At 55.4% G+C, this 25,731-nt stretch overlaps 1 protein-coding gene across 1 annotated transcript in view; it reads left to right on the top strand.

The window, feature by feature from the left end:
- Positions 1–16,499: 16,499 nt before the first annotated feature.
- Positions 16,500–25,731, top strand: part of HS3ST6 (heparan sulfate-glucosamine 3-sulfotransferase 6) — a 29,917-nt gene continuing 20,685 nt past the window's right edge. Inside the window, exon 1 of the mRNA XM_048321301.1 lies at positions 16,500–16,876. Coding sequence (XP_048177258.1) covers positions 16,527–16,876 — 350 coding nt within the window. The 5' untranslated portion in view covers positions 16,500–16,526. The remainder of the gene's footprint in view (positions 16,877–25,731) is intronic.

The following is a 25,731-nucleotide window of genomic DNA, read 5'->3' as shown; positions in this document are numbered from 1 at the left end:
CAACCTCCAGCTCTTAATTATTCACCAGGTTCCAGTCTGAAGGTCCAAGCTGCCTTTTCACTGACTAATCCTTGGATTTTAGGATATTAAGGGGAAGTTCTTCCCTGGGATGGTGGAGAGGCCCTGGCACAGGGTGCCCAGAGAAGCTGTGGCTGTCCCTGGATCCCTGGAAGTGTCCAAGGCCAGCCTGGACAGCGCTTGTAGCACCCTGGGACAGTGGAAGGTGTCCCTGCCCTGGCAGGGGGTGGCACTGGGTGGGCTTTAAGGACCCTTCCAACCCAAACCATTCCAGGATTCTCCCAGGTCACGTGACATCCATGTGAGCCCTGGAGTGCTGGAAGCGTGGAAGGATGGGATTTTTGGAGTGGTTTCCCCTGAGATGTTGCAGTGGGAGGAAACCTTGGGAGTGTCAGCGGTGAGGGGATGGCAGAGCTTCCTCCCACCGCGGGCAGCGGGTGCCAGGGGAGATCCAGCCGGGATCCCTCCCACTCCTGCCCTGCCCAGCAGCCTGTGTGTGCCTCGGGGATCCGGCCGGAATTCCACGCTGCCTTGCAGTTCGTGGATGCAGGCACGGGAGGGTGCAAGTGCCTTTCCTAACCCTTCCAGGAAGAGCTGGGAAGGAGGAGGATGCTCCTGTGGGATCCCGTACATCCACCCCTGCAGCAACAAGGAAATATCCCCGGAGCCAAAAACCCCGGGATGGTTTAAATAAGGGTGGGACATTTTCATGGAAATCTGGCTGGAGATGGGATTTTAGTAGCAATATTAAAGACCTGAAGGTGGAGAGCTCCAGGCAACGCCTGATGCTGAGGATTCAGGATGCAATCCCGCAGGATGGATCCCATCCCAGCTCCCCGAGCACCCTCAGCCCTGGGCACCACAGGGTCCCTCCCCCTCCCCGGATCCCTCTGGCTGCTCGGGGCACTCGGAAATCTGCTCTTCCCTCCCTCACTCCGTGGCCCGGGCGTTCCCTGTGCCATTCCTCCTCATTTAATTATCCCACTAATGACAATTCTGCCTTAACGAGAGGACTTTGCTTAGTCGGGAGCAGCCGCCCCAGCCCGGCTTTAACGGCACAAATTCAATTACGTTTCCAGGCCGACACAAACTTCCCTGATTGTTTAAGAAATCATTCATTTCCTCCCCCGTAGCCTCCAGCTGACCTCTCTTTAGAGTTTTGTCATTTTTTTCCCCCCACATGCCACGCACAGGACCTGCCCCTGACCCTCCTCGGGATGGCTCCAGCCGCCGGCAAAGCATCCAGAGCCCGCCGAGATTTAGATTAATTCTCTAATAAGACAACAAGCCCTATAGAAATTATGTTATCCAAGGAAAAGGAAAATGACCTGGAGGCACTCGGAAGCTCTAATTACCGCTATTCCTTGGAGCCGGTGCCTGGCTGCTCCTGCTCCTCCTGCACCCTGGAATTCTCAGACATGTTTCCAGTGGCTGCCCAGCATCACAGCGATGGCTCCTTTAATATTTGTGTCATTTTATTTAATATTTCCCTTTGATCCACACTTTTTCCCACTCTGAAAGCCCAAGACTCCAAAGCAGCAGTTTTGGATGGTTACACGTCCCTCGGGACAGGGAGCACAGCTTGATTTGGGGTGCTCTGGCACCATCATTCCCCACAAACGTTGCCTTCATCCCAAGCTGTGCCAGGTCCCATCCCTTTGGTGGTCTCTGGAGCATCAGTTTGCTTCAAAGGGATTATTTGGGTTCTTTTTGGGGCTGTGAAAATGCAGGTTTGTGTTAATTACAGGAAATAAAGGGATAGAAATTTTTAAAAATCCTACCCCGTCATGATTTCCTGGTGACACAGGGTTGGACAGAGAGGAGCCTCCCATCACCTCACCTGCTCCATCCCAGATCTCACCTGTTCCCCAGCACCTCCAGCTGCAGCTGGAGAAAATCCAAGGCTTATTCCACTTCATTCACCAATAATAACTTCATGCCCCTGTCCCAAATCCCACCTCTAGCTGGGCACTGGCTGATCCCATTCCCGAAGTTTGGTTAATCTCACCGAACCTCCCAGAGCCACAAGGTGGGGAAATTTGTTTTCGGTTTGTGGTGTGTGTTAATGAGGAGATAATGACTGGAGACATCCAGAGCGAGTCTGAGCACGCAGGAAAAATGTTTAGCCCAAGGAAAATTTTAATCCTTTTTTTTTTTTTTTCCCCTTCCCTGATTGTCGAGATCCGACTTTTTAAGGCAATTAGTGAGGCTTTAGTTGTTAATCAGTCATACTTAGACACTCGCTTTGGGGTCTTATCTCCTGCTCCCAAGTGAGCATCGCCTCTAATCATGAGCTTCATTTTTGATGTGGGAAATACCTGTCCCAGGCGTGTTCCTGCACCGGCTGCACCAGGGCAGCACATGCGAGGCTCAGATGGAATATTAGGAAAATTTTCTCGTGGAAGAGGTTGTAAAGCCCTGGAACTGGCTGGCGCAGCCACCAGCCCTGGAAGTGTTTGAGGACATGTGGATGTAGCTCTTAAGGACGTGGGTTAGTGGTGACCAAGATGAGCTTTAAGGTCTTTTCCAACTCTAACAATTCCATGAGTCCATGCCTGAAGAGTCATGCCCACCATGGGCTCCATGCCCACACCAACTGCATCCCAAATTTTTGAGGGTGGCTTCCTTCTGGGTGTCCCAGCATCTGCCTGGGGTGGGACTGATCCCCCCCACGCCGTGGGTGCCGATGGAGCCAGCATGGGAATGTCACAGCTCTGCTGCCCTCCCCATGCTCCAGTGTGGAGCTGGGTGAACCCAAACCACATCACCCCCGTGGCCCTGGGGAAGGGTTCACCAGGGAAGGATGTTTCAGGCTGTGCCAGCATCACTCCAGCCTCGTGCCAGCATCAGTCTGGCCCTGGGAGCACCCAGTCGGGCTTGTGCCAGCATCAGTCCAGCTCTGCCAGCATTGGTCTGGCCCTGTCAGCATCAGTCCAGCTCTACCAGCACCAGTTCACCCTGCCAGCATCAATCCAGCTCTGCCAGCACCAGTTCAGCCCTGCCAGCATCAATCCAGCTCTGCCAGCATCATCCCAGCCCTGCCAGCATCAGTCCAGCCCTGCACCAACACCGTCCAGCCTTCCCAGCACTGGTACAGCCTCATGCCAGCATCACCCCAGCCCTGTGAGCATTAGTCCAGCACTCCCAGCAGCATCACAGCCCTCCCAGCACCGTTCCAGCCCTTCCCCAGCATCATTCCAGCCCTGTGAGCATCCATCCATCCCTGTGGCTGCTCCCGTGGCCACCCTGCCGTGCCACGACCCCAAACCCCCATGGTGGAGGCCGATGCCTGGCCAGGGCTCTCTCCCCACGTGGCTGCTCTATCAAACAATCCACTTGACTGTCTGCAGTAATGATTTGTTGCTTGTAAAGCTGCCGTGATTAACTACACTTTAGCCTCCTGGTTTCATGTCTTATCATGTTTCATCTCACACAAAAGACATTTACAGTCTATTTTCAACTTCAAAGCAAATGCTTCTTGCGTGAGCTTTAAGGCAGGCAAATATTTAAGCAGAACCTGTATGGCATTAGTGTCTCTTGATGTTCCCTGCTGAGTGAGGATGGATGGCTGCCCCAAAAGGCAGGTTTTTCCTATTGTTTTATGCACCAGTGATTAATATTTCATGTTCCCACTGTTACAGATTTGCTGGCTGGCACTGGCCTGCCCTGACAGTGCTTTCTTCATGTCTTACATGTCCAGCTTTTGTGCACTTGGATATAGGGAGTGTGACTCTTGGCAGGGTCCTCTGGGCTTATTGAAGCCTCCTGCCCAAATTTTTTGAATTAAGTTTGTCTCGATGATGTTAGGGAGGGTGGTGTGCTCTCCTTCCCCACCCACACCTCTGTCCTGTCCCTTCATGGAGCCCTTGGCTGCCCCAGATTTTGGGTGAGTGCTGTGCCCTCCCTCCCTGGCTGTGCCCCCACCAGGATGGGAACAGCGGGGATGGCACTGGGGGAATGGATCCTGCAGCAGCCAGAGGGTGAGGCTGGGTCCTGCCCTATGGAGCTGTGGGGTATGGACTGGGGTGAGAAGCTGCTCCCATGCCTGGTACCACCCACTGGCATCACCCTGGGCACTGCCACCACAACCTGGCACTGCCGTGGGGTTCTACTTCCCAGCTCCAGAGGAGGAAACACAGCGTTTACACTGGATCCACCACCACTTCCACATCACAATTCCTAAAACCCCCACCAAATTCCCACCCAGCCTTGTCAGGGCAGGATGGAAACAGCCCAGGACCAAATTCCTCTGCTTTGAAGCCCCACCTGGTGAGCGTTTGTCACAACATTAAATAGAATAAACCCAGGAACCATGAGGGCCGGCTCTGCTTATCCTCCAGCCTGGAGTTCATCTAATTCAATTAGCATGACCAGTAAATAGAGCTCGTTTTAATTCAGATGCAGGGGTTGTTGTGGCTCGATCCTTTAATTCTAGGAGTAGGGGAGCTCTGGGAAGACTGCCAAGAATTGCTGCAGAGCCCACAATTGCTCCAGCACCGAAGGCTCTGGCTCTGGGTGCTCAGAGGCCACCGCCAAATGATGTTTGGGATCAGGTGGGAGCTTCCCAGAGCACCTGGGAGGGTAAAAGGATTTTAAACTGCGTCATTATTGGGTGGAAAATAAAGACTTGAAAGCCACCGGGAGGGAATAAGCGGTAGAGTCTATTTAAAGAGGAAAAGCTGCGCTCGGGAGTGATGCTGGGGCCATGTGTCTGCAGGGCTGTGCTCATTCCTCTCAGATTATTTTAAATTTGAGCATCTTTTCTGCATCACAGTCTATCTTTGTTCCCCTCTGACGTCTTGGGATTTTATGGCCGGGGCTGTTCCTGCCAGCAGCGCCACAGCTCTGCTGGAAATCAACTTCCCTGCTTTAAACCCAATCTCGCAGGCATCCAATTCAAAGTGAGGCTCCAAATTAGTTAATCTCGGATTAATTTAAGATGCTGGCTCGAATGGGTGATGCACCAAGGCTCTGGCAGGGATGCAACACAGGCAGGAGGTGCTGCCTCTCCCAGCACATCCCGTGTCTGTCCGTCCATCCATCTGTCCAGGTGTGGGACGCTGATCCATGCAGCTCCCTGCTGTCTGTCGGGATGAGCTAACCCTGGGTAGTGGGACAGAACTGGGGTGCTGTGCTGGTTTCCCGGGAATTCTGGCTGGAAAGGGGCAGAGTTTGTAGGTGCAGGTGTGCAGTGTGAGGTCGGTGAGGGGTCAGGGGCTGAAGTAGCCGGGGAGACCCCTCCAAGCCGAGCGAGGGGTGGTGCCAGGCCGGCACCTCTGCTTCAGCAGGGATTAAATGGGAGCAAGGAGAGGCTGGGATTTGCCAATACCCACCGAGGGGTGAGAGGGATCAGGGCAAGATGGATCCTGTCTTCAACTGCAGCTGCTCACATGTGTGAATCTCCCAAATATGTGAGGTATTTGTTTAATTTCTCCATTTGAGGCCGTGTCCTGATGCTTATCAAACCTGGGGCTTGGACCAAGGCTCCGAGGAGGAATTGTGCTCTCCTGTTAATCTAAGGCATAATTTAAATCCTCAAAGTTTGGCTCAAATCGAGCCAATGTGGTTTGTGTGGGTCACTGCTGGGGCAGGATTGTTTTCACCCGGGATTGTGCAGGATCTGAGTTTGTGCTTTGTGAGACAGAGGGGTGAGGGGGATATTTTGGATCCTGGCATCCCAGGGAAGTGGGAGCATCCAAAGGGAGCTGTGACCACCTGAGCTCAGCCTCGGCCAGGCTGTGAGTACCTCCCGATGCTTCCCAGGCTGTTCCCAGCATCCTGGGGAAATAATTCGGCTGGCGCCGGGGTCCTGCTCCACCCGCCCGGCTCTCCCCGGGGACCTGCGGCTGAGCCGCGCTGCTGCTTCCCGGGAGAGCTCTGCCCGCGGCGCTCCAGCCCACGAGGAAGCTGAAATGACTGCAAACCATAAAGGAGTCTGTAAAATTAGCGGCTAATTAGCAGCGACTGCAGGGTACATCGCACCGCGGGCCGGCTGCGCTCCCCAGCCCCAGACATTCGCAAGCGCCCGTAGCCCTGAGCCACCACCTTGTAATTGAGAAATTAGGGCAAAACAAGGGATTTGTTGCTACAAATGATATGAGGAAATGGAAACACCTCCCAGCAGAGCCCTGGCAAGGCAACATCTGCCTCCTGGCACTGCGGTCCTCAGGAGGGAAGGCAGAGCAGCAGTGCGGCCGTGGCTGCGCCTCCTGGCAGGACTCGATCCAGCAGTTGGCGAACGCGGGGCACAGGATGTAGCCATGGGTAGATGTGGGCTGGAACAGGGTCTGGTGTCCCCTGCCACCAAATCTATTGTCCCCTGCTGCGGCACGGAGGGACGGGCTGGCACAGCCCTCAGAAGAGGGAGGGGGATGGACCAACCAATAACCAACCAAGCAAAACCAAACAGAAAAAAATCCCATGGATCAACAAACAACCCCTGGACACGGGTTATTGTTGGTGAATTTCAGGGCTGGGATTTTCCCTTCCCTCTGCTCCGGTTGCAGGCAGCCCTGAGCCGGGCAGCCGCGGAGGGGCCGAGGACTGCAAAGCATTTGCTGCAGAATCTGAAGAATTTGGAGTGAAACCCCCAAAGAAATTAAGGACAGATGGGTTAGAGGGGAAAAAAAGAAACCCAAATTCCTTCTGCTGCTCAGTGCCTGCCTCCAGGGCACTGCTGTGGCTGTGCTGAGGGCAGGGAGGGATGGATGGATGGATGGATGGATGGATGGATGGATGGATGGGTGGATGGATGGATGGATGGGCATCTTTCATGCCAGGCAGCTGCTGTGAGGACACCAGAACTGGGCCCAGGGGATGAAGCTCCTGCAGCACCCAGGGCCATCCCCGCTCTGCCCATGGCTGACCCTGATGGCCCTCGGGGACTCGGGGCTCCTCTGGAGCTCCCTGGTTCCCATCCCACAGTGGAGCCGCTCCTTAAGCGGAGCAAACAGTTCCAGGCGAGGTTCCAAGGCCGGGCCGACCCCAGGGGCTGCCCGGGGTGTGAACCCCATCCCCACCCCCGTGTTTATGTGCCGTAATCACCGGGATTAGGAGTTTTCTGCTCGGGCTGGCGCTGGCAGAGTCACCGAACACCTGCCTGCTGACTTCAGCACCTCAGATATTTCTGATGCAATTCCTTTTATTCCCCTCCTAAAGCAAACGCGATGTGTTAATGGGTAGAAACGAAGCATAATTGTTCCTTTGTGTGAAATCAGCCGGGGGAAATCGAGGCAGTTTGGTTGCAAAACCGGAGCTGGAAACAGGTTTGGGGTGAGACCCAGCTGGGCTTGGGATGGCCGGGAGAGCAAAACTCCTGTGGGGCTGCTGACGGGAGGAAAGGCAGCAGGCAGGGACGGGAAATGGGCATCCCCTCCTCTCTGAAGGTGCTGTGGGTAACGACTGGGGGACAGGTCCCGTCAGCAGGGTGTGTTTGATATGTTCCCATGCGCCAGGCTGAGGGAAACGACATCCAGATGAAGCCACCGCTGGCACTGCCGCGGCCGGGGCGGGGGACGAGGCCGAGTGTTTGCGGATGCGGCGCTCCAGATGCAAACAATAAGGCCAGCGGATCTTGATTTCATCTGTCAAGTAATTGGGCTGGAAGTCTGTGATGGTAATGACTCCACATCAAGCGCTCAGCGCTCACATGTGACCCGTCCCCGGCCGGGGGGCGGGGGCTGCAGCCCGCGGTGGCCGTGATGAATATCCCCCAGATGTTCTCCCCCAGACGGTGTCCCCCAGGGGAAGCCAGGCCCACACGTGTGTTGTTAATAACGCCAAAGATCTGAGGTTAGAAATGACCACGGGGCGTTCACGTGAGCCCCGGGATGGTGGGGCCTGAGGGCTGGGCCTGCTGGGGGGCGGTGGGAGAGGGGCTGGGGGGGCTGGCCCCATGTCCTGGCTCTGTGCTTGGAGCTCCTAGCACTGAAGAGCCCCCTGACACCCCATCAGGCAGCCCTGGATGCTCTGGGGAGGCAGAGGATGCTCCGAGGAGCTCCGACAGCCATGAGAGTCGAAGATGGGGGTGATGCGAGAGACAGGGGTGCCCTGGGAGGCACATCAGGGCAGATCCTAAAGACTTGTCCCAGTTCCAGGGATCACAGGCACTGGGCCCTGCATTTAAGCCCCTGACTGCCCTTGGGTTGTTGTCTCCAAAGCTCTCCAGCACTGGGATGCAAATCTCGTCTGTGGCTGCATGTGATCCCGAGGAAGTGCCTGGAGAACACCCTGGTCCCCTGTGCCAGGCTGCTCCAGTCCCCTCGGCACTGCCCTGGGGACTTGAGTCATGGTGCAGGAGGGAATTATGGCATGGAGCGGGGTCTACCTGGGTTCCACCCCAAAGCTGTGATCCTAAAACCTGTTCCCAGCATTTTGGATTCATGTGTCTCCTGTTTTTATCTGTGCTCAGAAGCTGGGTCTGGTGGTGGGTGAGAGCCAGGTGGGGGACACCATCTCCGTGTTCCTGTGCTCCCTCCAGAGAGGGCTGTTGGCTCTTCCCTTCTCCATGGGGCAGGGGCTGGTGCTGTTGGGATGTGTTTGGCAACAAGGGGAGGAACAGGTCCTGGGTGGATGAGCCGGGTCTGGGGATGGGACCTTCTGCTCCAGCTGACTCCAGTGGGGAGTGACAGGAGAGTCCTGGAGCACCAGCACCCAAATATTCGGGTGATCTGAGGTGTGGAATGCTGGTGGGTACCAGGAGGCCTCGTGGTGCTGCTCTGGGGTCCCTGGGGCTGTCCCGAGCTGAGGAGCCTCAGGCTACCAGCGGCTTTGCTCCCGTCTCATGTTCCTGAAAGCTCCTGTCACCAGCCCCGCTCCAGACAATCCCTGGCTGGTGAGCGCTGACCTGGGACAGGCCCGTGGGGTCACACAGCACGTGTGGGTCCTGTGCTACGGGAACCAGATGCCAGCTGACCCGGGGAAGGGGATTCCGTCACCAGGAGGCTTTGGTTCCTAAATGGGGCTTTTCCCCCAGAGCCTTCCCCGGGGTGTGGTGTGAGGGATGCCCGGAGGCAGATCCGGGTGCCGAGAGGTGTGTGGGCAATCCCGGCACCTGCGGATTGTTGGAGCACGAGGAGCTGCAGCCCTGGGGCTGGGGAGCTGAGCGTGCCGCACGCCCTCTCCCACTCTGGAGCCTTTCCAGCCTTTCCCTGCTGATTGCTCCAGCATGTGCATCCCAGATGATGAGAGATGAGCGGGGGATCGGCCCTGCCGGCTGGGTGGGGCTCTGCAGCTGGACCCGGACCCTGCCCTCGCTCCTGCGCTTCCGTTCTGCTCCTCGCTCCCGGGTGAGACCTGAGGTCTGGTTGGAAAGTGGGTATTCTTCACCCGGAATGTGGGGTTGTGGCTCCAGCAGGAGCTGCTGCTCCCCGGGCCTTGGTTTGGCCAGCTCATCCCAGCTCATCCCCATCCACTGCTTGGGGAAATGAGTGTCACAGGATCCTGGGGTGGTTTGGGTTGGAAGGGAGCTTAAAGCCCATCCAGTCCCACCCCTGCCATGGCCAGGGACTCCTTGCACTATCCCAGGTTTCTCCAAGCCCTGTCCCACCTGGCCTTGGACACTTCCAAGGATGAGAGCTCCAGGCTGGCGCAGGGAGTGGGATTATCTCTGTCTGGTGGGGGTGAAAATTCAGGATTCTGGCCTAAAGTGGGAGCCTGATCCTGCTGTTGCTACTTCTGAAATTCAGGTTTTAACTCATTAAACCCTGGAATCTGTGTTGCCCACAGAGGAGGTTTGGCTGGGGGTGCAGCTGGCCAGGGTTTGATCCAGTGCTGGGTTTTGTGTCCTTCTTTGACACCACATTTTTTCCTGTTTCCAAACCCCTTCTGAAAGAAAGACACTGGGAGCCTCCTTGCTGATTCCAGGGAGCCTTTTGAGCCCTCCTTTTCCCCTCCATCCGTTTGAGACATTTTCCTTCAAACCTCACTTTGCGTTTCATTGTTGCTCGGCTCCGCTCCAGATGTTCCAATCCTTGATCCCACACCTTTCTCTCCCTTTGGCCACTGGATATTTGGCTGAACCAGAGCCAAATGAAAGCTACCCCCCACCTGTGCATGGAATTAGCAGCGGGCATGCCAGAGCTCCACAGACTCGTAAATGTAAATGTGGCCATCTGCACCTGGCAACAGGATTTTTTAAAGGCAAACAAGGAAAACACCCCCTGCTCCTAAATGGGTTGAGTTTTTTCCCCTGGAAAAAAAAAGAGAAAAAAAAGAGGAAACTTGTAAATGATTTGCTTGGAAAAAGCCATTTCCCACAGACTCGGGGAAGGAGGATGAGTCCCCGCTGCTTGCTGCTGGATTGGGAACAGCTCTGTGTGATTCTTGGCTGGTGTGGGGAGAGTTTAGGACAGGATTCCCCAGCCCTGCCCTCCAAGGTGACAAGATGGGCCTGTCTTAGGGCACAGAGCCAGTCCCGCCTGCCCTCCTGGCTTTCCCACCGCAGTGCTGGGGAGAGCATCCTTGGGGCTGCCACCCCTCCTTTGCCATTCTCACTTCATGGGGTGCTGCTGCACCTTCCAGGCTCCCCAGTCCCACACCAGTGCTGTCCCAGTGCCTTTGGCACAGCCTCCAGCCCAGCAGCAGGGAAAAATGCCCCAGGGGCATGGTTTTAGGCTAAAAAAGCGGAATTAAACCATGCAGTGACCCTATTGGTAGCCTGCTGTAGATGTATTTTAAGCAAGCAATTAGAGAACCAGGAAGTCCCGGAATGGTTTGGGTGGGAAGGGACCTCAAAGCCCATCCAGTGCCACCCTCTGCCATGGGCAGGGACACCTTCCACTATGCCAGGGTGCTCCAAGCCCTGTCCAGCCCGGCCTTGGATCTCACCTGCTGTGGCCAGGAGAGGTTCCCTGATGTTCCCCTCCTCCTTCGGAGCTGAGCTGGTGCCTCATTCCCCTACCCCAAATGACATTATTGATTTAGCCCTTCATGTGAGCACCAGGTGTTGGAACACCAGCAGGAGGAATTCCTGCACTCCCATGCATATTGACAGGCTGCTCCAGCCGTTATTGGGATGCTTCCAAGCTCATTAGGGAGATGTCTGTTTGCCATGTAATTAACTCTAAATGAGATCAGCAATGAATGTGTCATTATGGTTCCAGGAGTTACTGAGCTGGTAAAGAGCAGGTACAGAGCTGTCAGGACACCCCTGGCTGGTCAGCTGAGGCTCCTGGTGCAGAGGGATGAGCAGAGGTGCAGCAATAACTGCGGGATGTGAGAGGTGTTGGAGAGGCTGATGGTGGTGAGACCTTATTCATTCCCTGCCCAGGAAAGACAGAGGTGGCTCCAGTAATTCCACAGGCACTGATCCCACCTCATCTGTGGGATTTTGGGGCTGTAACATCCACCAGGGCATTAGAACCACTCTAGAACTCCCAATCCAGCTGTGGTCTGCAGCTGGACAGGCTCCAGGCCATCACCTTTGGCTGTACCCATCACCCACTGCCAACACTGATCCCACTGTGTGGCATCGCCTGGCTCCTTCCAAAGGGGACTTTCTCTACTGGAAATATCCTTGCTGCTCCACACATCCAGCCAGGATAAAGAAATCCCTCTGCTTCCACAGACCTGTGTACCCAGTCACTGGGTTACAACAAATTAAACACAAAAAAGTCACTTTTGTGCCTCCTCCCATCCCTGTAATTTTTTTCACTCCCAGGATAATGTGAAATCTGTGTCCCCACCCATGAGGGCACCACTGAGGGAATAACTGCTCCCAGTTTGTGTAAGATGGGAAATGAAGAGGGGATTGGGCTCAGGGCAGGGCCGGGACAATGTCAGTCCCAGGGATGGGGTTTGCTCCAAGCTCTGTGGCTCTGCCTGCCCCGATAAAAATGGCACATTTAATGTATGTTATTTTTTAAATTGAAGCTTTAAAAAACCCAAACCAGTGGGTTTTTGGCTGCTTTATCCCCTTATTGGGATTATTTAAATCAAAAGCAGAAATGGGGGGAGGCTCCTTTTGTGACTCCAGCTGGATGGGAGCCAGCCACAGCTGCTGGAGCCAGAGGGTGACCGGGGGTCCCATGGTCCTGCAGGTCACTGTCCCAAAGTGCCATCAGGAGAACAACACGGAGCTGGTGCACCCACATCCTTTTTGGGCTGATGGAGGTCCCCCTGGCAGAACCCTCCCTCCTAGGATGCTGCTGCCTTCCCGAGCCAGAAGAATGGGTTTGTTCTGTCCACGCAGGCTCCACGTGGCTCAGCCCCCAAATCCCAGCGGAGACGGGGCTGGAGCAGGGAACTGAGGTGACCAAAGGTGCTGCTGGGGACAGGAACAGCAGCTTGCTGGAGTTGGGGGATGTTTTTGTTGCGCAAACCCCTCTCCCCCTCTGGGAACAGGGCTGTGTGCAGCTCCCCGGAATCGCTGCAGCTACGGGCAATTTTCTGTGTTTGAGTTTTGCAAAACCATATTAAGAAAAATCTCGCCCTGGCGCTGCTGGCTCTCCTCCAGGCTGGAAATTGCATTCCCCTGCTTGAAATTCCTCCCGGAGTTTCAGATGGAGAATGTACAACTTCACTTTCCATCTTGAGCTGCTGTCACACATTTTAATAACAGGGGCTGGGCTCCACCCCAGCGGTGGCCGCGTGCCAGGATTCTGGAGCGAACCCGTTGGAGCGGTTGCGGTGAGCCTTGGGATGGCTGTGGTGCTGCTGGAGCTGTGGCTCAGCCCTGGCCCCCCCAGCCCAGCTCAGCCTCTTGGAGTGAGGATGGGGATGGGGCTTGGTTTTTAATCCTTGGTGATGAGTTTTTGGTGTCTCCTTCGCTCCAGGTGAGGGGGAACTGGGTGTGGAGGGGATCAGCTCCATGTGCTGCACTCATGATCCGAATCAGGAGATGTGATCCATTCCTCCTCCTTGCTCACATCCTGATTCTGTGATGTTCTCTGGCAAGCTCTGATGGCCCCACCTGGGTTTCTCCCTCTACATCCTGCCTTTCCCCACTGCAGGACCAGGAGAAATCCTCCTGCAATGTGACACTGATGATGGGTTTTTTCCCCAAAACCCAGTGGATAAACCTCAAATCTTGCCAGGTCCCTGGGGAAAGGCCTTTGCCGAGACCCCAGATGGGACTAGAGCAGAGTGGCCGAAGCTCCTGGTGATATCCCTGTCTGGATGACCCCATGGATACTCATGGTGGGGACCCCAGTGGAGAGTGACCCCATCTCACGGCCTGGTGGGGCTGTGCTGCTTTAGGGACAGTCACAGCGCTGCTTTTCCAGCGAGTGTCACCGTGCCTGAGGCTGGGGCATCCTGCATCCCTTGGGATGAAGTTTGCCTCCCTTCCTCGCCTTGCCCCGAGCTGCCTTTTATGGGCTGCTCTTTGAACCTGAGCAGTTGTGCTGTATTTGTCCAACACTCGGCTGCAATCAGGGAAACAGCCTCCCTAATTGGATTGGGACGGCCGCAGTAATTGGCTGTTTGGGAGCAGCCGTTTCGAATCAAGCTGTGCGCGCCTTTAATAAGTTTGCTCGCCTTTATCAGCCTGGCACACTGCGCCATGGAGGTGACCTGCTAAATGATCCCCCGTGTTTCCAAAGCATTTTTCATCCCTGCTGATCCCCTGAGCTCTTTTCTTTCTTTCTTTGTAATAACAAACTCGGGGAAATCCCAGAAATCCCAGAGCAGCCACGCTGCAGTTCCTGCCTGCCTGTGGTGGTGGGCAGAGGGGGGCTGGAGGAGGGTCACGGTGCTGGGGGGACCAGTGGGGCAGCAGGGGTGCCATCCTGCTGGTTTTGGGATGGGGGACAGGGTGGCCAAGGGGAGCACAGAGCTCAAATTGTGCTGTGCTGATGTTGCTGCATTTGGCCTCTGGTGGAATTTGTCATCTGTCCTGGATCAGGCTGGACCTGCCCCTGCTTTGGGAGCAGCTCAGCCCATGATGGGAAGAGCTGATGCCACTGCTCTGACCAGGATTTGGCCACGCGCCAGCCCCTCCATGGAGCATCTCCCTCCACAGCTCCCCCTCTGGAGCCACCAGTCCAGCCATGGGGATTCCCAAGGACTGCTCACTCCTGTCAGGACCCAGGGAGGGAAGAACAACCCTTGTTGTGCTTCAGCGGAGACAATCGAGGGTGGTGAGGCCCTGGCACAGCCACCCCTGGGCAGCCACTGCCAGCCAAGGATACCAAGCACCGGGGTAACATTGCAGAACCCATTTATTCCAACCAAAATGCTCTGATTTTGCTATAAACTTGAACATGAGCTGCTTGTCCTCAATTGCCTGAGCTGCCTGTCTGGTGGGGTCTGGGGTGAATCCAGGGACCCTCCTGCAGGGCCCCCCAGCTCTTCCAGACACGGGGCTGAGGTGACCTTGGGCACATCCCAAGCCCTCGGCGCCTGGCCCCAGCTGCAAACTCATGTTTTAAGCCTTTTTCCCAAATTTTGAAGGTGAGAAAGGAAGCCTCTGACTGCACTGTGGGGAGCTGGCAGTGCCAAGAGGCCCCGTGGCACCAGCCCTGTCAGCCCCCCACGCCGAGGGTGAGGAGGGTGAGTGCCCCGTGCTCCCCCCTCCCGCCTTCCCAGAGTCTCCCTGGCTGTGTTTGGACAGAAGTTTGTCAGAATGGATCTGTTCTTGCCAAACGTTTCCATTTTGACAAATTGGCATTTTCCAACAGCAACATTCCCCCTCCCAACCCAAACAGGGAGCTGGAGCCGCTCCCGCCTGGCGTGGAACAGCTCCTGTTTCCAATCGCTGACGTAAACCCAACACGAGCTGGCAAGTGCCACGGTTTGGATGCGTGTGTGTTTATCAAACTGCTCTGATAACAACTCCGCTTCCTCGGTGTCATCGCTCCTGCCCGGCTTTCCCTGGGGAACTTCACCCTGGGAGCTGGGAGGGATCTCCGCTTGTTCCCTCCCGCTGGAAAGCTCCCGGTGCGGGACAAGCGGGCGTTGAGCAGCCGGCGAGCGCCAGCCACGAGAGGGCACAAAGCCCTGGCCCGGCAGCCAGGCAGCCTTGTCACCGTGTCACCCTGCAGCCCTGTCACCCTGCAGTCCTGTCACCCTGTCGCCCTGCAACTGCATCACCCTGCAGCCCTGTGACCAGGTCACCCTGTCACCCTGCAGTCCTGTCACTGTCACCCTGCAGCTCTGCAACCGTATCAGCCTGCAGCTGTATCACACTGTCACCTTGCAGCCCTGTCATCCTGTCACTGTGCCATGCCACAGCCCTGTCCCCATGTCACCCTGCAGGTTGGTCACCCTGAAGCTGTATCACCCTGCAGCGCTGTCCTCGTGTCACCCTGCAGGTTTGTCACCCTATAGCACTGTCCCTGTATCCCTGCATATTTGTCACCTGCAGCCCTGTCCCTGTGTCCCCTTGTAGGTTTGTCACCTGCAGCCCTGTCCCCGTGTCCCCTGCAGGTTTGGTACCCCACAGCTGTGTCCCCATGTCACCCTGCAGTTTGTCACCCTATAGCACTGTCCCTGTATCCCTGTAGGTTTGTCACCCCACAGCCGTGTCCCTGTGTCACCTGCAGGTTTGTCACCTGCAGTGCTGCCACCATACAAGTCCCCATTGATGCCACAGTGGTCCTACAGAATCGTCACTGACCCCCAATCCAGCTCTGCTCCACCTTCTCCATCCCAGGCCGTGGATCCCCCTCCCCGCCACACTCCAGCTCTTGGGAGACTTGGGGGATCTAATTATAAAAAGAGTTAATTACATGAATAGGTTAATTAAGACACCAGCCTGGTGCCTACCTGGCATCCTGCACTGCTGCCGGAGCCTCCCTGGTGGGACCCTTTCCAAAAACACCCACTGGAGCCCCAGGAATGATGAGAAGAGGAGGGAATAAATGAAAGAAATATTGATAGGCAAATGTGGTGAAGTACAGAGAAATGTGGGAAATCATGGGAAGACGTGAAAACATAGTGAAATGTGGGCAAGTGTGGTAAAAATATGGAAAAACGAGGGAAAAACAAGGGGGAATGTGGGAAAAACATGGGGAAACGTGGGAAAATAGGGGGAAATGTGGGAAAATAGGGGGAAACGTGGGAAAAAGTAAAAAGATGGAATATCATGGGGAAATGTGCAGTAACATGGAAAAACAAGCGGAAATTGGGGGGGGGGGGGGGGGGGGGAGGGGAGGAAAATACAGGGAAAACATGGGAAAACAGGGAAATGTGGGAAAACGTGCCCTCCTGCCAGGCAGGGCCAGGAGTGCTGCCCTCGGCGGGGGCTGCTCCGTCCGGGTGACACCCACGCGTGGGGGGCCCCTGTCCCTGCGGGGATCCCGGCGGTGCCCCCCGCGTGCGCCGCGCCCCCTCCCCGCTCCCAATCCCCTCCCTCTCCATCCCTCCCCTCCCTTCCCCTCCCCTCCTCGGGGCGTCGCCGCCCCACGCGCGTGTCCTCGCCCTCCCCCGCCCCGCGGGTGGGCGTGGGGGCGGCGCGGGCGGGCCAGGGCTGGGGGGGAGCTCGGGGGGCCCGGGGCCGGGCCGGGAGCGCGGGGAGCGCGGAGGGGGGCGCGGGGGGCGCGGCGGCGGTGCGGGATGCGCGGCCCCCGATGGGATGTAGCGGGCGGCTGCTGGGACCCGCCGGGGGCCGCCGCGCCTCGCTGCTCCTCACCATGATCCTCTTCTTCACCTACTTCTTCTCCTGCCTGCCCGGGCCCTGCGAGCCGCTGCCGCCCGCGCTGCTGCTGCCGCCGCCCGCCGCGCTGCCCGCGGGGCCGGGGGCGGCGGGGGGCGCGGGGGGCGGCAGCCGCCGCTTCCCCCAGGCCATCATCGTGGGCGTGAAGAAGGGCGGGACGCGGGCGCTGCTCGAGTTCCTGCGGGCGCACCCCGGGGTGCGGGCGGTGGGCGCTGAACCCCACTTCTTCGACAGGTGCTACGAGAAGGGGCTGCGCTGGTACAGGTAAGGGGGGGGCGGCGGCGGCGGCGGCGGCGGCGGCGGGGTCGGGTAATTAGCGCAGAGCTGCGTTAATTGCCTCCCGGGCCGGGATGCGGCGGCTCTGCAACAGGCGGGTGAGGGCGCGCCGGGTCCCGGGAGAGAAAGGGGGTCCGAGGGAAAGGGAGGAGGGGGAGAGTGCAGGTCCCGGGTGGGACGAGAGGGGGGCGGCAGCTCCGACCCTCGTCTGGCCTGGGGAAGGGGCTGGCGGCTGCTTTTTCGGGGCTGCTGCTGAAGTCGGGAGCGCTGCGACTGTGAAAAGCGGTCTCAGTGTCCCCCTTGTCCCCGTGTCGCCCTTTTCCTCCCTGTCCCCGCGTCTCCCATCCCGCATCCCACCCGGTCAGGGATGAAACCGGTAGCAAAAATGTGCTCGTTTAACTCCCCAGACTTTGCGATTTTAACCTTTAGCACTTTATCCTCAGCCGTCACCCTGTTTCCCCAGCGGGTTCCTTTAGGAATTGTTTTATTCACGTGGTTTATAAAAATAAAGGGAGCGAGGACCTCGGGCTTGATCCTGGCTGTGCTTGGAATAGGGAGCGAGCGAGGGGTGAATCAGTGGGATCCTTGGTGGGTTTGTGGAGAAGGGCAGAGCTGGAGTGATCCAAAGAAGTTTGTTTTTTGAGGGTTTCGATGGAATTGAACTCTTCAGGCGATAAAGCATTCGGAAGAGCAGCTACTGTGCATGTGGAGTGTATTAAACTCCCGTCTCCTGGCCAGCTCCGGAGCGGCCGGGCCAAGCGGAGTCGGGAGCGATAAGTCCCTTGAAGCCGGGGATGGAATCTGCTCCGTTATTTTGAAGGGAATCCAAATGTGTCGATGTATAAAAGCGCCGTGGTGTTCTCGGGGAAACATCTGAAAATAATAAAAGGAGTAGCTCTCCCTGTCCTTCCTGCCTCTCCATCCCCTTCTCCCCGAGCCCCGCGGGAATACCGGATTTCTTACATGCCCTCAATGTTTCGGGGGAGGTTGCAGCTTCCCAATCCTCGCCAAAGTAACAACCTGTGAAAAATCAGCGTGTTTAATGGAAAGAGTAATTTTAGTGGTAATTTTACCCGCAGAGTTTCAGCTCTCTGAGCCCACATCTGGGCTGTAAAGTTATGACTTAACACACCTTCAAAACCCAGTAAGCAGCGGCGCTTATTTTTATGGCTGCATTAATATCCCCGTGATTTATGAGCTCATTCCTCAGCTCCGTTTGGGTCCGCGCTGCTCGAGGAACAATAATGATGATCACTAATCTTTTTGGGGTGAGGACTGCGAGATGGCTCTCACTTGGCAGAATGGGAGTTTAATGACTGCGAGCACATAATTAAAGCTGGGAAGATCGAACGCTTTCATATCGCTCGGCGGAGCCCAGCGAGGCGCTCGCAGGACGGACCGCAGAGAGAAGGAGAAATAAATCTTAGTTTGGATGGCTCTGTTGCGAGTTTTTAGTGCTGTAAGTGCTTGCAGGGAGCCTGGCCTGGCACCAGTTTCGAGACGATCCCGCATATGGTTGTGGTAAATTTGGAGAAATGGAGCGGGGAAGGTGTTCGGCGTGGGGAAGCGGCCGCTGGGCTGGGGAGAAGCTGCATCCTTTGGGGCGAGGCAGAAATCAGGAGATGTTTTGCTTTAACTCTGCGTAGAGTAAGTGTGGTTTTAATCACACACACACACAACTATTTCCCTTCGCTTCCTCTCCTCTCTGCCTCTTGTTTTGTCTTCTCACAAGACCTTGCAGTACCGAGGGATTTTATCCCCGGGGAAGCCAGACAGAGCTAAATGTTTAAAGCTGGGATGTGCTGGAGGGGAGGGAAAGAGAAATTGGACAGAAATTGGACAGAAATTCAGGTTTTTCCAATGGATATCTCAAAAGTGGTGTAAACATTTTTAAAATATTTGAACTTGCTAGGAAACCAAAATTACACCAACCGCTTCTCACGCCAAGATATTTGGCCCGAAGGCACCTGTAGGTTGTTGCTTGTCTTGAGTAAATGTGGAAAAAAAAATTCTCTTGGAAATATCACTCCAGAATTATTTCATTCCTTTTTAGTAGCTCAGTCCCACAGTGATTTCCCTGCTCTGGCAAGAGCATCTCCTCATGGGTGATGAGTAGTTTGTTATAAGTTACTGACTGAAATAATCCATTCTTACTGGATTGTTTTATTTAATTTAAATTTGAAATAGCCCAAAGCTCCTTTTTTTTGGAGTAGTAGTGAAAAGAAAATGTTCTGCAAAAGCATCTCCTACAGAATTCCTTGAGTTACTACAGCTTTAGCTAATTCTAAGAAGATTAAACACCTTTTCTAGGCTGCAGCATAAATGACTTAATGGCTAATCCAAGCATGATGGGATGTTTTCTCCTCAAGAAAAACATGATTTTAATTTTTTTGGCATTCAGTGCTGCTTGAAGGAAACTTAAGTAAAAAGAAGAGGCAATGCTGGTGCCAGTTTGGGGTGTGGGGAGGCCTCTTTGGGAGCCTGGGACTGTCTGTGTCTGTTTTGTGGGAATGTAGGTGAGGACAAATGTTAAAAACTGAATTGGATCCGAGACACTTGGGGTGATATTCAGAAATCCATTGCAAAACTTGGAGCAGCTGTGATGCTGTGGGTGCCTGTGGGGATTGAGGAAAACAACATTTGTGGGCCGAGTCGCTGTGGGGTGAAGGGGTTCAAGGGCTGGAACCCCCTCGGTGTGAGGGGAGCAGGTTTGGGCTCACAAGTGACATTTAGGACGTTTTCACACCTTGTATGGTGGGGCTGGGGCTCTGCAGTGTCACTGCTCTGCTCCACTGGGGACAGTTTGGGGGCGTAGCAGACTCTTTGCATGGGATTGTTCCCTTTTCGGATGCCAGAGCTGGTTTGGTTCCCACGCAGACGTTCCGGCCGTGCCGTCTGCCTCGCACTGGAGTTTGGCACAGTCTCGGGGATTCTGGAGCTGTGGGGAATGGGGCTGGAGAAATGGGGGCACAGCAGCTTTGGGGAGCACGGCAGTGCTGGGAGAGGGGCCTGGTTTGTATGAAATGGAGTTTGAGGGAATTCAGCTTTGAGGGAATTCATGTGGAGAGCTCTGAGCCTGGCGCAGCTCATCTGAAGAAGAGTCTCCTCATCCCCATCTGCCAAAATTTTGTGGCAACATCAGCTCAATGTGACGCTTTTCCTCTGTTTCCTGTTTCCTTGCGTGATCTGTGATCCCAGTCCCTCTTTTCCATCTTGTGTTCCTGCTTTTTCCAAGAGCCAAAGGAACACTTAGGCAGGAATGGTGGTGGGGCAAGGCTCCCTCGACCCCGCGTGTCCGTTGGGATTGCGCTCTGGAAGCTGCACACCCTGGATTTGGAGGAACTGTAAAGAATTCCCTAATTTCTTACAGTTTGGACCAGAAGTACTAAAAAGTACTATGGGATGTCTAGTGAGTGGCCAAGCTGGAGCCCTGCAGCCGGAGGGACACGAGGAGCTGGAATCCCCCCCCGAGCATCCTCTGGCCCTGCAGAGCCTTCCCAGAGCTCCGAGACTCTCGGAGGCCAAATTTAACTTTTCATAGTCATTTTCCCATCCCATCCAATGCAGAACATGAAAGTTGGCATGACAGGGGGAGGAACTTTCTGTGGGGTTCCTCATCCCTCTGTGCTTCTGCTGGGGTGTCCCAGCTCGGGAGCATCTCTGGGAAGGTGGACGGGGAGCAGAGAGCCGCTCCCTGGGACGTGGGTTTTCCCCCCTCCCCTTCCCCAACCCCATTCATAGGAGCTAATAACACTCTTGAAAGGCATCCAGGATTTCTTGAGCCAGACTTTGTTATCTCGGAACCTCGCAACCCCGACGCCTTTGAGCGACAGGGGAAGGACGCGGCTCCGGCGCTGCTCTTTTGACTTTTGCCGGGAGTGTTATTGGCAGTTGAAAAGTAGAGCTAAGTAGGTGCCTTGAGGGGTTTTTGTGTGAGTTGTGATTGTACAGACAGATCAAGACACTCTATAGCGCGAGCTGCTGAACAAAACCAGCTCCTCTGGAGCCACCAGGCTGCGTTTTGGCACCGCTCTTGTGTCCCCTTCCAGGGCGAGCTTCTCACAGGCGCGCTTGAGAAGCGCATAGGTGGGAAAAGACAAAGGAATCTGGCCGGAGTCAGATGGCGATGCACGGAGACCTGCTCCGGGACATTATCTTTATTCATTGGCACCGCTAATCTCTCCTCCTGATGGACTCGGTTTCAGCGCTCTGGTGGCTCAGAGCGGCCCTTGTTTTCCCGGGGCATTTGCAGACACTCAGCCCTGCCGCTTCTCGCCTTTATTACTTTGCAATCTCGCCTCTTTTTTTCACTTCCATTCACGAGTGAGACCTTTCTGTCTCAGCTTCCCGGATCCCCCGTGTTTGGGAAATGAAACCTCAAGTACAAAGAAAACATGCGGGAAACCTGAGAGAAAGCTGATTTTAACTAAGAATAAGATACATTAAAGCTTTCACTTAGGGCGTAGTGTTTTGGATCGACTTTTATGCAGTGTTTTAGCCCCAGCCGTACACTTAGGACCAGGCTTAAGCGCTGGGTGCCCCCGTGGCAGCCGGGTGGGTCTCCCTGATGATATGCCCCTGTTTTCTGCTCCCTAACACACATCGAGCGCTGCCCGGACTTGGGAAGCAATCCATAATACGTGCAAAGTTTGGGTTTCTGCAAACTGCTTTCACGTGGGATTAAAAATAGCTTTTACTGCCACGATGAGGAATTAACATTTGAAACCATTTAAAGGGCTCTCAGACAGGGATTGCTGCGGGCCGGGAGAGAGAGGGGCTGTGCCTGTCCTGTTTTGGGGGGTCAGTGATGGGGTGAGGAGCACAACTCAACCCTCCTGCCCCCCACTTTCACGCTGTTATTCCCTTATTTCCGGCTTTTCTTCCCGATCCCATGAAATGCTTCTTGCTGATCCAAGCAGGTTTGGGAGCCCCAATTTGAGCCTGGCTCAGCCTCCAGGCAAAATGAAGTCGGGTTGTTCCTTGTGCTGTTGCTCATATAGTGTCAGGCTCGAGTGATTGGAGCTGCGTGTTAATGTCGGCCGGGATTTTGGGGATAAAAGCTGCGATTTGCAGGGTGGAAGGAGCTGTGCTCTTCCCGTCTGAGGAATGCTTTCCCTGTCTCTGTCTCTGTTAAATAAATGAGGGGATTACACCCGGGCTGGGCACGGGTTGTGCAGGAGTAACCTGAGTTCCTGAAGGATTTCAGATCTGCCAGTGCTGCTATCCCAGACTGCTTAAATACACCCCGAAATCACGGGGCTGGTTAGAAAAATTAATATGATGGGAATGAATACCTTTGGAAAAGGCTTCTTCATTCCTGTCCTTTCTCTTGTGCTCTCTGTTGTAACCTCAGGGGCTAGAAATTGAAATACTGAAATGTGGGGGTGTTTTAATCCATGTAACTCCAGAGAAGTTTTGAAAATATGTCAAATACTGCCAAAAAAATTCGCAAAGAGCCAGGAAAGCCACAAGGCTTCTGTTAGGGGAACTATTGAAAGCTTGGAGAAATAATCATTGCAGTGTAAAGGAAAGTTTAGGAGTTTCTCCTTAAAGGTATTATGCGGGGTTTTTCTCCTCGATTATTTTTAGATCGTGACAGAAGGTGGAAAAGGCCGGTGGATTTAGAGGGCGCTTTCATGCAAGGAGAGACAATTACTTAAGAGAGTTCAAAGCTTATTTATAAAACAGTAATTACCTTCCCCTGGGATGGAGATGGGCAGCTCCGGCGGCGGGGAGGGAGTTACAGCACTTAATTGGCAAAGATGCTTAAAAGCTTCCTCCTGACCTTTTCAAAAACTTTCTGCTGCAACAGGCTCGGGCAGAGATTGAAAACCTGCCCAAGGAAAGGCCAGGTTTAATACCAAGACTTAGCTCTAAATGGCTTTTCAAAGGGCTGTGGAAATCCTCCTGCTTAGGGAGCTGGGAGTGTCGGAGGGAGGGATGGAGGGATGCTCCATGTCTGCAGGACAGGGCTCCAGCAGCAGGGTAGGACCTGAGCCTGGCAGCTCCCTCCCCACATCCCAGCTCTTGGGATGGCCAAAATATTAGAGTGAGGAGCACAGGGGTGTTCTGAGAGGCTTCTGTGGGACTTGTTTGGGAGCCTGGTCTGGGGGGTGGAGGCAGCCAAGGCTGGTCTGTGCTGGGCACATCAGGGCAGTGGTTTGAGCCTTTCATTGTGAGAGGATGCACAGGCTCTGGGAATTCATGGAACGATCTGTGTTGGAAGTGACCTCAAAGATTCATTCCACCCCTGCCATGGGCAGGGACACCTTCCACTATCCCAGGTTGCTCCAAGCCCTGTCCAACCTGGCCTTGGACACTGCCAGGGATGCAGGGGCAGCCACAGCTTCTCTGGGCACCCTGTGCCAAGACCTCCCCAAATTCACCCCATGTGAAGCACAGCCCCAACCCCCCAATCACACCATGACAAACACGTGGTGGTTGCAGCCCTGAGCATTCTCCGTGGCAGGGTTGAGGGCTCAGCTCAGCTGTGCTGGTGAGGTTTTACACACTCACCTTTCATGGTGATTGTCCTGGGTGGAAAATTCACAGCGGCTCCTTGGATTTCGCCTCCTTCTCCTTCTGCTCAGAGATAGCTCGGAGATCACAGGAATCTTCAAAATTATTCATGCATCCCTTAAGTGAGTCACTCTCGAGCTGAAGACTCGTTTGAAATGCAAAGGTGGATGTGGCAGGCAGGGCACTGGGACAGTGACCAGGGCACAGAGGCAGCTGTGCCCCCTGAGTGGGATCCTGCAGGTCGCCCCAGGGCTCGGGGGTCAGTATCCAGATCCGTGTGATTTCAGGGCTTGTGGAGAGCGGGGATGAGCCAGGGTTTGCATGGCTGAGATGGTCCAGGGCCATGGACCAAAAAGAGCAACCCTGTCCCGCCACGTGCTGCTGGTGACATGGATGGCCCTGACCTGGAGCACCAGCAGTGCTGGTCCCAGACTGAAATATGGGGGGGAATGGCTTCAATTCAGAAAACATTCACTATCTGGGCTGTTAAAGCAGCAGCATGGAATGTTTTAGGCAGCCTGGGAGAACAGCAGCGCTTTGGGACTGGGATGAGCTGCTGGGCTCCTCCTGGGAGGGATTTAGGTGTGCTCCATCAAGGAAACCCCACAACAGGCAGGGCCACGAGGGGAATAAACTCCTCTCTCTCAGTCAGCAGTTCCACAGTGAGGGGGTGGTAGGAGCATCCCAAGCCACCGGGGCTGCTCTGCCTCTTAACACACAAAATTGATCAGGAGCAGGAGAGAATTACATTAATATAGTCACTTGTCACTGAGGTCTTATTAGGAATCTCCACTCATTAATGTGGAGAGAATAAGGATGTGACCTTGTTAACGTCCTTGGGCAGGGAAAGGCTGACTGACCGCTTTGCTATTGATTTATCACTTAGCCCCTGAACTGTGTGTGCGTGGCCGTGGCCCTGGGCACACCTGGACCTGGGCACACCTGAAGGGCTTTCTGTAGCTGGAATGAAGAATCGGCATCTCCTCCCCTGCCCTGTCCACACATTCAGGCTGATTCAGCTGGGAATTTGCAGCCGTGTTGTGCAAATAATAAATAAATAAATAAAAGGACGAGTCGGTGATTGATGGGAAGGGCCAAGGAAAGTGACAGATCCCGTCCCCAGAGGCCACATCCCGGCGCTGCTCTGTGGGGGCTGCTGGGGCCTCCTGCCTTGTGCAACTTCCCAGCTGCTCCAGAGCCGCGGCATCCCAAACCCCAGGGCTGGTGGGAGCTGCTCCCGGCGCCCCTCTGCTCCCCACGGCAGCCCCCAACCCAGGGCAGGAGGGACCCGCTGGGGGTGCAGGAGGACTTGGCTCAGGTCTGGGATCAGTTTTGGGCTCTTCATGGCAGGAAGGACATGGAGTGTCCAGGGAAGGGAATGGGGCTGGGGAAGGGGCTGGAGCACCACGAGCTGCTGAGGGAGCTGGGAAAGGGGCTCAGCCTGGAGAAAAGGAGGCTCAGGGGGGACCTTGTGGCTCTGCACAACTCCCTGACAGGAGGGGGCAGCCGGGGTGGGTCGGGCTCTGCTCCCAGGGAACAGGGACAGGAGCAGAGGGAACGGCCTCAGGCTGGGCCAGGGGAGGTTCAGGTTGGATACTGGGAGAATTTCTTCCCCGAAAGGATTGTCCAGCCTTGGCACAGCTGCCCAGGGCAGTGGGGAATTCACCATCCCTGGAAGGATTGCAAAGCTGTGTGGATGTAGCACTTGGGGACGTGGGTCCATAATTCCATAATTCCTTCGGTGGGTGAAATCAAGCCCCCATCAGGGCAGGATCTCAAAATGCTTCCATCTCCACAGCCCTACATCAGATTGTTTAATTTTATTTTGTTTTATTTCGCCCTCTCTGGATGCTCCTGTCAGTGCTGATCGTGCCCAAATGTTTTCCCTGTCTCCACCTGCCAGCTCCCCCATCCTGCTGTCCCCATCCCGCCTGTGCCGCCGAGCTCCCCGGTAATTCCAAGTGACAACCCCCCCGCCTCCACGGACACCCTACCAGGGAGGAAATGTCGATAAAGTGGAAGCGAAAGAAATCCTCCAATTACCGGCAGTGCGGAGGGGCTCGATAAGTGCCATTGATCAGGTGCTTGTCAGCACGATGGCTCATCGCTGCTGCTGTCAATACCTGGAGCTGGGGAGGGGGGACACTGATGTCCCTGCGGTCCCCGGCGTGCCGGAGCCTCTCCAGGACTGCCGCTGGCTCCTCCCAGCCCCTCGGAGCTGCCCAGCCGCTCCATCCCCGGGAGCGCCAGCCCGGCGGGACGCGCAGCCGGAGGGACGGGGGGTTTATTCTTCCCCAAGAGCCATCGGCCGCTTCCTCTGGCGC

Source organism: Corvus hawaiiensis, chromosome 16 (assembly GCF_020740725.1).
Source record: "Corvus hawaiiensis isolate bCorHaw1 chromosome 16, bCorHaw1.pri.cur, whole genome shotgun sequence".
NCBI classification, from domain to species: Eukaryota; Metazoa; Chordata; class Aves; order Passeriformes; family Corvidae; genus Corvus; species Corvus hawaiiensis.
Note: the sequence above shows the minus strand (reverse complement) of the source record. Positions and strands in the feature narration are given on the sequence as shown.